Below are 11,215 nucleotides of genomic sequence, written 5' to 3'. Positions count from 1 at the left end.
GATCTAATTTATTTTAATAACTATATTAGCTTGTCATTTGGATTTGTACCATAATTATTATCAGACCGATGTCGATGGGTATATGGGTTGCAACCAAATTTTCACTGTTCTGAACAGCATACATACATATTATTGTACATATATTTGTATATTTTGGGGGACTTCTAGAAAGTGAAATAATGGGTCAAAGTGTAGGAACATTTAGTTTTAAAAGATATTGCCAAATCACCCTCCAAAAACTTATGCCAGTTTATTGTCCCACCAATGGTTTATGTGAATGCCCATTTCCCCACATCCTTACCAACAATTGGTATTATCATTTTAAAAATCTGTCTACCTTGAATGAGGCTGAACATCTTTTCATATCCTATATTCTTCTGTGAATTAAATATTCATATCCTTTGCCTATTTGTTATTGTAGTATACTTTTGGTCAGCGAATTCTTATTGAGCAATTATTGAGCTTGATTTAAAATAGGCCTGGAAGCCTTTATACTGAGTTACTAACAGCGAGTGAAATTATAGGAAATAAAGAGGATACTTTCATGTTTTATTTTATATTGTGCTGTGTTGTTTGGATTTTCACAATGAACTTGCAATTGTTTTATAATTAAAAAAATAATACAGAGGAAACAACAAGAAGTACTAAATGTTTCCTCTGGAATCCCACTGGCTAGAAATTCATGTTGGATGAGAGTTTTTATTGAATGCAAGTTATTTTTTCATTTATATGCAAAAAATGTTTATTGAATGTCTCCTAGTTAGCTAGCACTGCCCTAGGCACTTTCACAGATATTTCATCCCAAGCCTCACAACAGCCCTGTGAGGTAGGAATTGGTCCCATTTTACAGAAGTCTTAATGGGGTGGGATATTATTGCTTGATACTTCTATTTGCCACATGTTTTCACTGGCTAGAGGTTCTTATTGGCTGGTGATTCACTGGGCTAGAGTTCTCATTGCCCAAAAGTTCCTATTTGTTGCTCTAAGATTCAAATAGTCAAAATATTAGAATTTTTTCCCCACAGGAGTGACGGGACAGGTAGAGTAAGAGTGGAGGAAGGAGAGCCAGCGGATCTCTCCCTTTGAAGCACCATCTGAGTTTGCCTTGGTGGGGATAGGTGGATGGGCTGGGGTGGTGGAAGAGTAGAAAATAGTGGTTATAAGTCTTCTCGCTTCTGCAGGATGAGCTTCCTCACAAGCGCTGTGATCTGGGGTCTGATCTCCTCCACTGACACAGTTGGGTCCCAAGCTCCTACCACCTTTCCATCTGGGGCCACTAGATACTTCCAGAAGTTCCAGGTGGGCTCCTTCCCAGAAGTCTCTAGAGAAGAAGGAAGAATGAGAACAAAGTGTGCTTCCCTGTGCACCCTCTCCTGGAATTCCATTATTGGTGTCCACCTTTCCCTTGAGGCAGTATAATCCTAATGTCCAGTCCACATCCTAGACCACTTAAATCAGAATCTCTGAGGTTAAGACTCATGCATCAGTATTTTTCAAAAGCTCTCCAGGAGATTCTGATATGGGGCCAATGTTGAGAATGACTGTTTTAGGATTCTGTGAAGTGCTTGAGAAAGCAGTATCAAATCCTCCTTTATTTATAACCTCAAACAATGGAATAGTCTGCACCCTATTCTCTGATTAAATCTTAATGGTTTCCAAATGTTAGTCCATGGACTGGTTGCATCAGAATCATTGTGGGGGCAGGAGGGCTTCTTCAGTAGGTCTCAGGCTTATGCATTTTTTAGAGCTCCCCAAGTTGCTTCTAAAGCAAGGCCAGGTTTGATCTCTAACTATGGGAACTGAGGAGGAACTAACAAAAGCACACAGGAAAAAAGCAAACATTGGGATTAACCCACAGAGCAAAACACAAATGTGCCTCCACGAGGGACCTTTTGTTTGCTATACTCTTATTTCTCATTTACCCTTCCAGGTGAATGGGTTGTGGGGTGGTGCTGGTGGCGGTGAGGGACACAAAAGCAACCAGAAGCATGAGGTGAGAAAAGGCAAAAATGAAGCCCCCAAAGGAGGAGGAAGGCCAGAGGGAGGAAACAGGACCCTAATGACAAGCATAGACCATTTTGTGGCTCTGAGGCTTTGGGGGCTAGAGAAGGGATCTTGTTCTTAAATATTCAGATCTGGTATTTTAACTCAGAAGGTTTCCTATGGCCTGTAGACTTTGCCTCTGACTCAGGGCAAGAGATGCCTGTCAGTCACTTTGGTCAGCCTTCTCCAGGCACGTGGAGTCCCCTGTCTGTGCCATGATTACTCCATTGTAAGTCCATAAACTCAATTAATTCACACTGACTAAAAGGTGGGTGCCCAGTCTCCTTCTAGGAGCCCCTGCATGTGGAAACAGGATCCCAGAAAAGTCCGCAAGAGTGACTCTGAAGGAGAACTTCAAGGCAGCAGGTGTGGAGATATTCTTAGGCAGCAATAACCCTTAGCCAGTACCTGCTCCCACCCTCCTTAGAGATTAGTGCTGGAACGAAACATCAATCCACCTGAGACAGGAACGGGAAAGGGCCTGAGGTTGCCCAGCCAGCCAGTGGCTTCTGCTGCCCAGGGAACCACAACCTCAGCCAGTTGAGGGAAGGTGAGGGGATAAAGGGATCAAAACTCACCTGTCAGGTACTTGAAGGCAGGGTGGGCACCAGTGCCGGTGACGGCGACCTTACTAAACATGGGGAATGAGACACTGTAGGTGCGGCGGGCAAAGCTCTCAATCTCCTTGTTGCTGTCAGGCTCCTGCTGGCCAAACTGGTTGCAGGGAAAGGCAAGCACATTGAAGTGGTGGGGACCCAGGTCCCGCTGTAGCTGCTGCAGGGCTCGGTAGTGCTGGTCTGTGAAGCCACACTGGCTAGCCACGTTCACCACCAGGGACACCTGTGTGGCAAAAACAAAACAAAACAAAACAAAACCCAGACACATACACAACTCAGTGAGGAGGCACACTCATTGAGTGTGCACTTGTACAGGTTCTGACATGCCCACACATGTGACTCCCTCAATAATTAATGTTTTCTAACACATATAAGAACACTCTGTACACATATATAAATATATGTGCAATGCCCTCACATATACATAAACACATGCACACAGGCACATATGAAATCAGACATTACAGGGGCTTACAGATGTGTGCACACATACATGAACATTTGTGAGCATAAGTACACAATACACATAAATGGGCATGCACATCCCCCATGACCTAAGCATATATTAGCAAACATCACATGTGCCCACAAACACACATAGCACATTCACGGAGAGAGGCATACACACGGGTGAGCACACATTGGGAGGTGACGTGGGGAGGTAGAAAGGCAGACATGGGTTCAATTTTTGGCTCAATCACCTAGCACTTATCACTCCACACTCCACATAGCTGCTGATGTATGTGTCAGTCTCCCTTCTAGAACATGAACCTACTGAGGGCAGGAGCTATGTCCACTTCATCTCTGGGCCTGGCCTGGCCGATGGAAGAATCTCAGTGTCAGCTGAATGAGTAAGTGTGCACACATACACAATATCACAGACACTTGCATGGGTACATAGACACAGGTTTTCTGGATAAAAAGATCCCCAGGACCCAGGGCAACCCCTTTTTGTCTCCTTCCTCTCCAGCAAACAAATACCACATTTTTTTTTTTTTTTTTTGAGACAGAGTCTCCCTCTGTTGCCCAGGCTAGAGTGCTGTGGTGTCAGCATAGCTCACAGCAACCTCAAACTCCTGGGCTCAAGTGATCCTCCTGCCTCTGCCTCCTGAGTAGCTGGGACTACAGGTGTGTGGCACCATGCCTGGCTAATTTTTACTATTTTAGTAGAGATGAGGTCTCGCTCTTGCTCAGGCTGGTCTTGACCTCAAGTAATCCTCCTGCCTTGGCCTTCCAGAGTGCTAGGATCACAGGTGTGAGCTACCTTGCTTGGCCGAAATACCGCTTTTTTGATCCCTAGACTAATCCCTAGATTTATTAAAGCCTTTAGGCAATAAATATCAAGCTGGCTGATGGAACTTGATTATAACACTGCAATTAGAATTCTGGCACTGCTGCTATGTTTTTAACTTCTAGCTATACATTATTAAAGGATTTTTAAATACTATCATGTGTCTGGGCAGCCTAGCCCATATCTTCCTGTGTTTGAAAAGAGCTGGGATTATACCGGCTAGCCCCATAAAGAAGGCCACCTCCCAGAGGCTGCCTGGAACCTTGGACAGGCAAAAGCACAGATTGCTCAGGCTAGATAGGGCTTCTCAGCCTCAGCACTATTGACATTTGAGGCCAGATAATTCTTTGTTTTGTGGGGAGCTGTCCTGTTCATTCACTGTGGGATGTTTGGCAGCATATCTGGCCTCTACTCAGTAGATGCCTAGTCTTGACAATCAAAAATGTCTCCAGAAATTGCCAAATATTCCCTGGAGGCAAAAATCACTCCCAGTTGAGAACCACTGGTCTAGATGATTGAACCAGTGAACCGTAATTCCTGTACCCTACCCCCACCAGATGAGGAAGGACCCAGGCCCAGGGACTATTAGAACAACTTCCCTAATTTGAGGTCAGCACATACCATAATCTGCCTGCGGTGGTGAGAAACTGGGACTCCTAACTCCCTTCCCCATTTAGGGATCTTCTTGTGTCTTCCCTGCTGGATCCCTGGACAATGCCAGCATTAAAGCTTGCGTATGTTCAACCTACATCTTGTGTGTCTGCCCACTCTTTCAGACGGGGGAAAAATCATGCTTCTAGTTCCATCCCTGAAACCAAAATGCTTAGTCCTTAGCCACCAAAACATAGACAGACACACCCAAACACACACAGTTAATTTACATACATACATACATGCATACAAGCACAGACACAAACTCAAATGTGTACATAGAAGCAAGCAAACCAACCATTCACACACACACACTACACTCAGGCCTACCAGTACATGACCTCACATGGTAGGCAAGCACATTCCCAAGTGATCACCAATTCATCCATACTTCACACTGGTTTAAATGACTGTTGTCTCAGTTAGCCTAAGGCCATAAGCTGTGCCAGTCTTGCTCATGGATATGTCACCAGGGCTCGACCCAGTGCAGGCATGTAGTAGGAGCCAGTAAATGTTTGCAGGTGAATGAATGAGAATATTGCCCAAGCAGTAAGCCTAGCTTGGGTTAACTGACAGCACCATTTACAGCTTCCCTGGACTGACTGTTCCCTGGTTTCCCTCTAAACTTGGCAAGTAAAGTCATGGAGCTGGACTGCCTGGGTTCAAATTCTAACTCTATTTCTTAGCAGCTATGTAACCTTGTTCTATTTTTGACTTAGCACTTATTACTACTAGGAATGATCTTGTTCATTTCTCAGTTCCTTGCTTATTATCTCTCCCCTCCTACCCCATATAAGCTCTATTAAAGTGGAAACTTATCTATTTGGTTCACCAGTGTATCCCCAGTGCCTGGCCTACTACCTAGTATACAGTAGATGCTCGATAATGAACAACGAATTAATGAATAGCAGGTGCTAGCCCTGGTGAGCTCTCTGGTGAGCTGCACTGGAGAGACAGGAAGGCCTAAATGGGAATGGGCCCTGTTCTTAGTTATTTGTCCTGAGTCCTGGGTGAGGTTCCTGCTGGGATCCACGGAACACAGGTACAGAGCACTCCACAGTTTACCAAGTGTTTCCATGCTGTCATCTCATCTGAAACTCACAACACCCTGAGGGGCAGTCAGGACAGGAATCACTGCCCCTGGGACTCCCAGCATACTTGAGAATTTCAAGGTTTACAGAGTACTTTCTTCACTAAAGATGGCCTTGCTCCCAGGAGAAGAATGTTGATATCCATTTTTGTGTGGTTCAACCAAATCTGGGTGCTAGGCCCACCTTTCCATTAGAGTTCAACTCCCCACCCCACCCTTCCCACACCAGACTCCCCAGGTCCATCCTGAAGAGACAGGCTTGGAGAGTTTTTCATTACACACAGTGTAACATCTAGGTCTCTCAATGTAGCGTTCAAGGCTCCCTTGAACGTGGAGCCTTGGTCCCTCCCTGACCCTTCTAGCCTCATCTTATACCACTCTGAGCCTCGGGCTTGAAGTCCTCCTCCCACCCCTCCACCACTGCTCTTGCTGTTCGGTTCTTAATCTTGCTAAAAATCTACATTTGTTTCAAAGACTAAACCCAGACATACTTCCTCTCTAAGCTTAGATTCCTTCTTGGTAAGGAGGGGGCAATTAGCCTGGATGACTCTTGTATCTCATCTTGAGCTGCCATCTAAGGAGTTTGCCTGCAGAGGACCACGGATGGAGCCGGGTTGGGGTTATCTTCCAGAATCTGTCGCTTTCCAGTGCCATGTGGCCTTGTAAATGCCTTCCCTCTCTGAGCCTTAGTGTCCTCTCCAAAGGGTGATGCACGTAAGGTTCCCACGCGTCTAAAACGGTAACTCCCTCTGCGTTGCACATGCACGTCCACAGTGCTCTCAAATGGACTCAGTATCCGCAACTCCCCTGTTCCAGATGCGGAAACTGGAGATGGGAGAGGCAAAGGCCGCACGGTGCTGCGGTTACTTTTTCCACCCGTGAATGGCAAAGGCTGGGCCGGGGCAGCCAGCCTTCCAGCGAGATCCGGACCTCGCCGCCCAGAGGTGCCGGGGCGCAGTCGGCGTAGACTGCGAGAGTGTCGGGTTTCACCGCGCCGCGGCAGTGCCACGTAGTCGCGGGGCAGACGGGGCGCAGGATCTGCGGGCGCCGCGCCGGGGGTGGGTGGGGGTGTTATGCCGGGTGGGGGTGGGGAGCCAGGGCCAGGCTGCCGCGGCCGGAGCCCCTCGGAGCCACACCCGGCAGGGGCCCCGGCTGCCGGGCGCCGCCCTCGGTCCTGCGGGCGACCCCGAGGCCCGCGGCGGACGCTCACTCACCGAGCCGCGGTACTTCTCCAGCGACACCAGTTTGCCCCGGATGTTGACCGCCTTGAAGGCGTAGAAGTCCTGCTCCCGCTGCTCGCAGGCTGCGGCCCACAGCAGCAGCCACGCCGCCGCCACCGCCGCCACCATGACTCGCTTCCGAGGTGGCGATATTGCGAGGGCAGGGACGAGGCGGGGGACCGGCGTGGGGGGCGGGAGAGGGCGGCCCCGGCGCTGCACGGCCCGCGAGGCAGGACGCGCCCCCTTCTCGGTCTCCTCTGCCGGCGGCGGAATAGCTAGCTCTGGACCTCAGTTTCCCCATATGTACTGCAGAAGCGCTGGACGCTCCCCTCGTGCACCGGACCCCAGAGCCATGGATTGTGACCATTGAGACCAGAATTTATTTCAGCGAGACTCCCTCTTGTTCCAGGATGCAGCGACTTGTAGGGAGAGAGAGGCAAAAATCTGGGTCTGAGAACTCAGCTTCTAAGTAGTGCAGTGGCCTTAGCCTCAGGCCAGTCACTCCACTACTCTGGGCCTCAGTTTCTCCACCTGTTTGGTGCGGCTAGCCTCCCTTCCTGATCCACCTGGTCAGTAAGGAATGGGAGTAATAGAAAAATGGATGTGAAACACTTTGACGATTGAATGGTGCCTACAAAATTTAGGTGAATGAATGAATGGCCCCCAAAAGTGAGGGCTTGGAAAAGCAGAAAAGACCAAGGGCTTGTTGCAGGTTGGGTTCCTGGGAAGCAGCTTTTGAGATGGAGATTGGAATGCAGCATATTTTATGAGGGAGCACCCTTGGGATTGAGAACAGGGGAACAGGAGTGGTATAGGGAGGAGAGAGCTCCGTGCAGGCCCAAGGACAGTCTTGGCTGACCAGAGAGGGACTCTGGCGCAAGAGTGGCCTGTCAGATGAGCTAAGATGGCCAGACCTTTATACTGTGCCTTAATCAGTCCTTTGATGGGGCTATCTGGGAAGGGCTGCTACAAGGGCCAAGACGGCTTTGTCCCTGGAGGGGCTGACAGTTAAAGGCTTTGTGCTGACAGCACTCCCAGCAGCTGAGGTTCCAAGTCTTCCCCAATGGATAGCACATCACAATGGCTCCCACGCTTTTAAAAAACCCTACTGAACTAGGCAGGGTGGCTCACACCTGTAATCCTAGCACTCTGGGAGGCTGAGGCGTGAGGATCGTTTGAGCTCAGGAGTTTGAGACCAGCCTGAGCAAGAGTGAGACTGTCTCTACTAAAAAAAAATAGAAATTAGCTGGACAACTAAAAATATGTATAGAAAAAATTAGCCAGGCATGGTGGCTTGTGCCTGTAGTCCCAGCTACTGGGGAGGCTGAGGCAGGAGGATCGCTTGAGCCCAGGAGTTTGAGGTTGCTGTGAGCTAGGCTGATGCCATGGCACTGTAGCCTGGGCAACATAGTGAGACTTTATCACACACACACACACACACACACACACACACACACAATGACCAAAAAACCCTACTGAGTCCATGAAATGCCAAATATGGGGCTGATTGCTGACCCTGTACTAGTCCTCCAAAAACTTACAGGCTGGTGTGAGGGAAGCCAGGTAAACTGCAGAATTCATGTAATGTGGTAAGGGCTAATGTGCTCCTGCAGTCATTCAGCAAACACTTCTTGAGCACCTGTTCTATGCCTGATTCTGCTTTAGGTGCCCCTTATGCAGTGATGAATAAGACTGTTGCGGCAGTGTGTACAGCTAGTGTTACAGCCCTTATTCGTTTGACCGGGGAAAGAACCGAGCAGCACACGAAGAGTCAGAGAACAGCCTTTATTCTTCCACAGCAGACTTTAGCGCGCCTAGTGTTACAGCTCTCTTCGTGTCTCCTGATGTTCCCTCTATGTTCTCCAGGGCTCTCTCCCTTCCTGCCCTTCTGCCCCTGCTTTTATACCCTTGGTAGGGCTCAAGAAGCGTCCAATCAACTACAAGCTTTAACATCCAATCGAAAACAGTGGGATTCAAGAATTACCCAATCAGGATCACGCAAGCAGCATGGCCAGAAACAGGCCGGTGCACGAGGGCCTGGGGCATTCCGGCATGCGGGAGTTCCTGCGGTGGGGGGTCCCACCCCAGCGGCATGCCTCTAACTGGCCACGCACAGCACTGGCCCCCGGAGATGGGGAACTATGGGGAGGCGGGAATCGGCCACCCAGCACTCGACATTTTCCACATCAAGACAGCTCGGTCCCTGTCAAGGGAGAGACAGGCATTAAATAATTCATATAGCTCTAAAATTACTATTGTAGTAGTGCCACCTAAACTAGCCTAGGGGATGGAGGAGGGCTTCCCAGAAGAGAGATTTGAGCTGAGCTATGAAGAATGAGAAGAAATCAGCAGGTTGAAGCAGGGAAGCAAGTGTAAATGTTCTGAGGGAGAGATTAACATGGTGCATTGAGAAACAAAGAAGGCTGGAACAGAGAGAACAAAGGATGAGAGGGGATGGTAGAGAGGCTGGCAGAAATGAGGTCATACAGAGTCTGTAGCCACAGTAAAGATTATGGTCTTTAAACCAAGACATGAAGGTTCATTTTCTTTCCTTTTAAAAGCAGGGAAGTATCACAGTGAGTCTTGGTTGTAGACGAATCCTTCTGGCTGTTCTGTGGAGAGTGGATAGGAAAGGGCAAGAGCAGATGTGGTCCAGGCCGGGCATGGTGGCTCATGCCTGTAATCCTAGCACTCTGGTAGGCCGAGGCGGGCGGATTGCTCGAGCTCAGGAGTTCAAAACAAGCCTGAGCAAGAGCAAGACCCCGTCTCTACTATAAGTAGAAAGAAATTAATTGGCCAACTAATATGTATAGAAAAATTAGCCGGGCATGGTGGCACATGCCTGTAGTCCCAGCTACTTGGGAGGCTGAGGCAGGAGGATGGCTTGAGCCCAGGAGTTTGAGGTTGCTGTGAGCTTGGCTGACGCCACGGCACTCACTCTAGCCTGGGCAACAAGTGAGACTCTGTCTCAAAAAAAAAAAAAAAAAAAAAAAGCAGATGTGGTCCTGATTTTGGGGGAGAGGAAGCTCCAGGACAGTTGCTACTTAGCCTGAGCACTCAGAGCAGGCCTCTTCGAGCTGGTGACACCAGAGTCATGTCCTGAAAGAGAAATGGGAATTCTCCATGTTGGGGAGGAGGAAAGCAAAGCTGTCAGACTGAGAGAGTGGTGTCTGTGAAGGCACAGAGTCTGAGAAAAGTGCTTGGTTGTGTGAGGTGAGAAAGGGTGCAGGGCAGATGAGATCACCAGGGGCTGAATGGAGAAGGGTCTTGAGTGCTCCGTCACTCTGTAGGCTATAGCAAGCACAGACTTGGAAGCTGGGCACAAGATCACACAGTTAATAAGACTTGAACCCAGGCCTTCAGGTTTCATACAATGGGATCTATCTGCACCACCAGGTGGCCTTTCTCTTCAGAAGACATTATCAGGGAAGGCAGAGAACAGGGGAAGGGTGCTCCAGGCAAGGACCGCGGCATAAATGAAGTGTCCCTGCTCTTTTTACTCCTTCTTCCCCTTCTCTTGTGGGAGTCTTAAGCCTCCGAGGGGTCCCATACTATTAAATGGTCCCCTTTTACCGGCTCTCCAGGAACTGCTGGTCTCCCTTCCTGCCATCTATTCCTTTAAACTCAGCTTTTCCTCAAGTGTTCCAATGACCAGGAGTTCTGAAATTCTACTTCACACAACTCAGAGTTTTGGAGTGTTGGCCAAGCTATTTGCTGTTAAGATCCAGAGAGGTGAGCATTTTTACTAAGCAGGGGGAAAATGTTAATAGTGAAATATTTTTGAATTACAAATTTCTTTCCTGAGCCCTTTTTTCTTCTATTCGTGCTTCAAAACCCAGCTCAAATATCTTCCCCCTCTGCTACTAACTTAATCACTCCCTCCTCTCTGCTGCCTTTGTATCTACTACATTTTTTGGTTAGTGGGCTGATAGTAATATTGTGTAGTTCTCAGTTTCCATGGCTGTCTCCCTGACCAAGACTGTGAGCATCTCCAGGGCAGGCAGGTTTGTGTCCGAATCATCGTTATGTCTTCCTGGCATATACCAGACACTCAGTAAATATTCATTCCTTAAACTTTCTGGTGACTTCTATTATTTCTCTATCCTGGAATCTGATATGAAATGCTGTTGATTTTAGCCACCAGTGTGTATTTTGTCATTTTATTTTCAGTCCCCTGTGAATTTTTGGTGTTTCAGAAGGAGCACAGTTATTTCCAGGTAGCCCATCTACACAAACAGGAGACCCACAGGCACGGACAAATGGACACAGTTCTCAGCAGAGTACCTGGATGTGTTGGAGACTC

At 48.3% G+C, this 11,215-nt stretch overlaps 1 protein-coding gene across 1 annotated transcript; it reads right to left on the bottom strand.

The window, feature by feature from the left end:
* Positions 1-236: 236 nt before the first annotated feature.
* GPX7 (glutathione peroxidase 7) lies at positions 237-7,092 on the bottom strand. Its single transcript, XM_012776256.3, has 3 exons — positions 6,907-7,092; positions 2,622-2,883; positions 237-1,321 (listed from the first exon to the last, which is right to left on the bottom strand). Exons 1-3 carry the CDS (start codon positions 7,039-7,041, stop codon positions 1,158-1,160), a joined length of 561 nt encoding a protein of 186 aa, XP_012631710.1. The 5' UTR covers positions 7,042-7,092; the 3' UTR covers positions 237-1,157.
* Positions 7,093-11,215: the final 4,123 nt, after the last annotated feature.

This window comes from Microcebus murinus, chromosome 2, assembly GCF_040939455.1.
Source record: "Microcebus murinus isolate Inina chromosome 2, M.murinus_Inina_mat1.0, whole genome shotgun sequence".
NCBI classification, from domain to species: domain Eukaryota; kingdom Metazoa; phylum Chordata; class Mammalia; order Primates; family Cheirogaleidae; genus Microcebus; species Microcebus murinus.
This window is presented reverse-complemented; position numbering and strand designations above follow the sequence as displayed.

What these genes read in the sequence shown, in the direction of transcription:
- GPX7 (XM_012776256.3), bottom strand. Translation starts at nt 7,041, where the DNA reads ATGGTGGCGGCGGTGGCGGCGGCGTGGCTGCTGCTGTGGGCCGCAGCC. An exon ending in TGGAGAAGTACCGCGGCTCG is followed by an intron (nt 2,884 to 6,906) that starts GTGAGTGAGCGT and finishes TTTGCCACACAG; the next exon opens with GTGTCCCTGGTGGTGAACGT. An exon ending in TGCCTTCAAGTACCTGACAG is followed by an intron (nt 1,322 to 2,621) that starts GTGAGTTTTGAT and finishes CTTCTTCTCTAG; the next exon opens with AGACTTCTGGGAAGGAGCCC.